The sequence below is a fragment of the Conger conger genome, chromosome 12, assembly GCF_963514075.1.
Source record: "Conger conger chromosome 12, fConCon1.1, whole genome shotgun sequence".
NCBI classification, from domain to species: domain Eukaryota; kingdom Metazoa; phylum Chordata; class Actinopteri; order Anguilliformes; family Congridae; genus Conger; species Conger conger.
In genome coordinates, this window is record NC_083771.1 from 9,462,749 (window position 1) to 9,468,276 (window position 5,528).

The window sequence follows — 5,528 nt, forward strand, 5'->3', positions numbered from 1 at the left end:
CACTCAAACTGAAATGCATGAAAAACTTGCAAAGTGAACTAGCAATTAAAACCATGGATTAACATTTGAACTAGCATTCAAAAAACCAAGATAACCAGTCATTCAGTCATTAGCTGGCTAGCCACCGCGAGATACTGTACATGTTTTACTTTTGCGCTACTTATACCACAGTTGAAAAATAATGAAGTTAAATCCGTAGTGAGCAGAAACGGCACTTAAAAACCAACCATTGTTGTTTTGCTTCCATCAACCACAGTGAAGGGGGAAGTGAAACGATTCCTGAGTATAAAATGTAGCATAGCAGGTTTGGCCACCCAGTAGTCTGAATCAAAAGGCTTTTTTAAGATATAATGCCGGTAACATCTCTGTTTACTTCCTGCATACATGTGGAACATTTCAACGGCAAAATATTTATTTCCTTTAACCCAGTTTGGGGTTGGCATTTTGGGCGGTACGACTGCCACATACATTAATTGAGAGGGTGCAGACAAGCATGCGCAGCCCACTGCTCGTCATAAGAAGAGCTGTGCTCACACTCTCATTGTACTGAAGACTCCCGTCTTCCCGCAGCACCTTTCCCCTCCTCTCCCTGTAACTCCTAATTCGCCGTGTATGCTGTCCATTGTAATTTTCATGCTTGAGTATACTTGTTTTAATATTTCTCACGTTTTATTTGCCAAAACAGTTTTACTGCTGCTTTGTGGTTGTTTTGTTCTCTTTAGACGAAGTACAGGGTTCAGATTTTTTTTCAATGTGGTCATTTCAAGCAATTGGAACTGTACTTCCCTCTAGGGATTTCAGTGCCCTTATCTGGTTATGGTTATGAACTTTGTTGCACATTGAGTGTTTTGCCAAAAGCCTGTAATGTAATGTAAAGTACCAGAGGAAGCAATGGGCACTGGCAGCCAGCAGCACAGAGCAGACATGGGAAAACAGTGCCCAATACTGCCACACTGTGCTACAGAGACTATGGTGCCCACTAAAACTACCACACTGTGTTATAGAGAATACTAATGTGCCCACAAAACTACCACACTGTGCTAAAGAGGATATGGTGCCTGCTAAAACTACTATACTGTATTATAGAGAATACAGTGCCCACTAAAACTACCACAATGTGCTAAAGAGGATATGGTGCCTGCTAAAACTACTATACTGTATTATAGAGAATACAGTGCCCACTAAAACTACCACAATGTGCTAAAGAGGATATGGTGCCTGCTAAAACTACTATACTGTATTATAGAGAATACAATGCCCACTAAAACTACCACAATGTGCTATAGAGAATATGGTGCCCACTAAAACTACCAAACCATGTTATAGAGAATACATTTCCTACTAAAACTACCACAGTGTGTTATAGAGAATATGGTGCGCACTACAACTGCCATACTGTGCAATGTACAGCACAACCCGACCAGTCACATTCCAGTAGTTGTTTCATGAACCAAGAGGATGAGCATGCCAGAAATGAGAGGAATGTGGGTTTCAAACCTCAAACACTGTCTGGAACATTCTGCTCTGTGACTTTTAGATATGGAACAAAGGAAGCCAGGTTCATATAGCAATCACTTTTATTAATGCATATACCTTTGTAATATATTTGAATGCAATGTACTCATTTTGTTAGGTTGGCCTACGCAATAGTGAACATGTCTTGGCCAAATAAAAAAGCCTTTAATGTCATCGTATAGAGTGAAATATTCAGACGGAATATACGGTGCATTTAAACATATGTAGATGTAAGGGATGCACATGAAAAGATAATTGACCACTCAATTTAGGAGCATAACATTTCGTTTGAGAAATATTGTCAAGCAAACAGCCTACATATTTAGATACTTCGCCGGTCAAACAGGTATGGGCGTGAATTGTCCCAGTGTAAACCGATACCTGTTGAATAGTTTTCGACGACGATTGTGCCCGCACTACAAAGTTGCCACCCCTTAAGTTTTAGCAGGATGGTTTTAAGCTTTAGCAGAGAGACGCTTACAGCAGTTACAAGCAGTACAACACTTCAACGAATACATCGAATAGTGTGGGTGTGTGATCAATATGCGCACTCCGGGTATGTTGATATTTGGACTCGTTCTGTCGCCTTGCGGTTGGATCTTGGACCTAACCAGCACGGTGGCCCCGAACTGGAGAGAAATCCGGGCCGTCCCTGGTGAGAGTCAGGATCTCATCTTGCAACAGGGGATCTGGGATATATGCAGAGCTTTTGAGACCAATCGGGATATCGAATGTAATCAGCCAGACGCAACCTACTTCGAAAACGAGATCATCCGTGTAGCGCAGGGGTTGATGATTGCATCTTTGTTGGTCACCTTACTTGGGCTGGCTGTCGCCACCCCTGGGGTCAGATGCTGGACCGACCGACCGAACTACTGCGTCGCCGGGTTGGGTGGAATTTTGATCTTTCTTTCGGGCGTCATGACCCTAATTCCGATATCCTGGTACACTCACATTTTGGACGACATCCCACGGACCGGCGGCACCATTACGGTGGGCTTTTCCATCGTGCTTGGCTACATCGGGGGCATCATGGAAGTGCTTGCAGGAGCAGCGCTGATCATTGTGATGTGTTCGTGCTGTGGTGGAAAGAACCGGGGCGAGAAACCATCGAAACCCACCGAAAAGCCCAGTCACACAAAATATCCGATGTCCAGAAGAATCGAAGTGCCCAGTATCAGCCGGAGCAAAAGTACGGGCAGCAGCGTCCCTTATTCCAAAGACTCGTTGGAAGACGACGACTTCCCCCGGTCCAAGTCCAGCTCGTCTTACGGCGGCAAGCCTTACGACGCCGATTTGTGAAATTAAACCTGAACCAAGTTATTTGCTTTAAAAGACTATGTTTCAGTTGATGAGTATTTTGGCACTATTTCTCCTTTTTCTATTACCTATTTCTATTTGATTTATAAATCGCGGGAATAAACGGGCTTGCAGGCAAATTGAACTTTTAATGGTGTAGGTCTATTTGTAAAGTTGACCCAGAAGTCTACATGCTATAACAGGTCGCTTCCCTCACCTTGCTGCAACTTAAAAGTGTTTGTATCTTTGTAATGTTTATGTAAATTATCAAGACAAACAAACAAGACTTACAAAGTCCGATGTGGACTACTTTTATGCAGAACGGCCAGTGCAATCATATAGCCTAGTAAGAGTGAGAAAATTGATATGAATTGATCATATTCATGCGAAGTTCTATGTTCTGTATATATTTTATGGAACTGCAAATGTGTTACTGGTAAAATAACGTATAATTGTGTGGATAAGGCAAAGTAAGCCATTCAGTCAAAAGTTAATTTGTTTTTTCTTTAAGTTTGACAACAAAAACACAGGAGTAACCTCACAAAAAAGCAAACACAATTTTTGGAAAGTACCACAAAAAAACCTACATGTATCCTAACTGTGAATAGAAGCTTAGGACAACTAATACATGTGTATTAGATTTGTACTGAATTAAAATATAACTCTCTTGTATATTCTCACATAATTTTGTTTTAATTCTGTATTTTGTGTTATTCTTCAAACAATAAAACAAGATTACTGTACTAAATGGCCTACAGTGTTTCTCACGTGCATTTAACATATGAGCTATGTTCTTAAAACTACAGTGAGGGAAGCAGGACACGAAGCCAGCATCTGGTCTTTGATATAATCTTGTCTAGTTTAATCCTAATCTATCTTGCTGTAGTTCAAATAGTGAACACACTTTACTGATGGGACATTTTAAAATTATGAGTCCAATATGAATCCCCTGAAGATATTTCTCGTAGGAAGACAGGTTCAGCTTAAAGTAGGTGATAAAAGGTTAAATAGATAAACTTGAATGATCCTTCTCAGAAAAGGCTGGACGGATTTAAAAGCAGAACCTTTGCATGCACGGTTACTTGATTTCTCACTCTATGCATCAAAATCTGGAAGATCTCAGTCAGTAATCACAGAACAGTGTGCACAATAACCAAGTCAGTTAAACCCAAATTTGCACACCTTCATGGAGAAGTGAAGAGTTGGGTGGTTAATCGGTATGTAAGTGAAGGGATGCTAACTACACGTGTGGATCTGTGTGTAGATTCACAGTGCATTCCATAAGTATTTGGACAGTGGTAGAATTTATTTTCTTTTTGCTCTGCACTGCAGCACATTAAATGAAATAATAATAATAATAATAATAATAATAATAATAATAATGAAATAATGAATGCAGACAGTCACCCTTAATTTGAGATTGTGTATGCCCATATCAGGTGATCTGTGTAGGAATTACATCCCTTCCTATACAGTGCAGTTAAGTAAGTATTCAGTCTGTGGTACAATTTATTTTCTTTTGACTCTCTACTTCAGCACATTGGATTTGAAATGAAACAATTAATAATTAAAGTGCCGTTGATCACCTTTAATTTCACCATTCATTTACATCCACATTGGGGGATCCATGTAGGAATCACATCCCTTTTTATGCAAAAAGTTGACTAAACATAATTGGACAGTCAAGGATGCCATTAAGAGGCTGAGAAATAATAAGACAAAAGACAGGGCGCCTAAGACTTCTGCACAGTACTGTAGGTAAAATTTTGGACAATATTTGGAGCATCATTAAGAAGAAAGAGCATTGGTATATGTTTGGGATCATTGCCTTGCTGTGGGATGAAGCAATATCCAATGGATTTGGAGGCATTAAGCAGATAAGATGTTTCTGTACCCTTCAAAATTCATTCTGCTTCTGCTATCAGCAGTTATATTATTAATGAATGCATATGAGCCAGCACCTGTGGCAGCCATACTATAACACCCCCACCATCATGTTTCACAGATTCGTTCTTGGGCAATTCCTTTTAGCCTCTACACTTTGCTCTTGCCATCACTCTGAGTCAATCTTGGTCTCTTCTGTCCATAAGACCTTTTTCCAGAACACTGCAGGCACTTTTAGGTACAGTACTTTTTAGCAAACTGTGACCTGCTCATCCTGTTTTGTAGCTAGCTAGTGATTTGCATCTTTCAGTGTAGCCTCTGTTGGTCTGTATGTGAAGTTGTCTGCGGACAGTAGCCAATGACGCATACACGCCTGCCTACTGAAGAGTGTTTCTGATCTGTCAGATAGGTGTTTTGGGAGTTTTCTTCATTATAGTCATTGGTGAGAATTCTTCGGTCATCAACCGCAAAGGTCTCCCTTGGTCTACCAGCCCCTTTGCAATGAGTTAGCTCACCAGAGCTATCTTTCTTCTTAATGATCTTTCAAACTGTTATTTTGGTATTACTGCCTATTGTTTGGCCCATGTTTTTTTTTCTTTCTCTTGTTTCTCAGCCTCTTAATGGCTGCTTTGACTTTCATTTGGCACAACTCTGGTCCTCATGTTGACAAACACCAATAACAGGCTCTAGGCCAGTGCTCGTCGACTCCTCGCCCTGAGGGCTGCAGTGTCAGCAGGTATTCGATCCTATCATGCGCTACACCACCTGATTTCACTCATCACCTGCTTGGTTCAGATAAGCTAATTAGTGAAATCAGGTGGTGTAGCGCA

At 40.7% G+C, this 5,528-nt stretch overlaps 1 protein-coding gene across 1 annotated transcript; it reads left to right on the top strand.

Moving 5' to 3' along the window:
* Positions 1–1,956: 1,956 nt before the first annotated feature.
* Positions 1,957–3,562, top strand: LOC133142516 (claudin-23-like). Its single transcript, XM_061263782.1, has one exon. It carries the CDS (start codon positions 2,059–2,061, stop codon positions 2,815–2,817), a length of 759 nt encoding a protein of 252 aa, XP_061119766.1. The 5' UTR covers positions 1,957–2,058; the 3' UTR covers positions 2,818–3,562.
* Positions 3,563–5,528: the final 1,966 nt, after the last annotated feature.

Excerpts from the sequence above, each read along its gene's own strand:
- LOC133142516 (XM_061263782.1), top strand. The coding sequence starts at position 2,059 with ATGCGCACTCCGGGTATGTTGATATTTGGACTCGTTCTGTCGCCTTGC.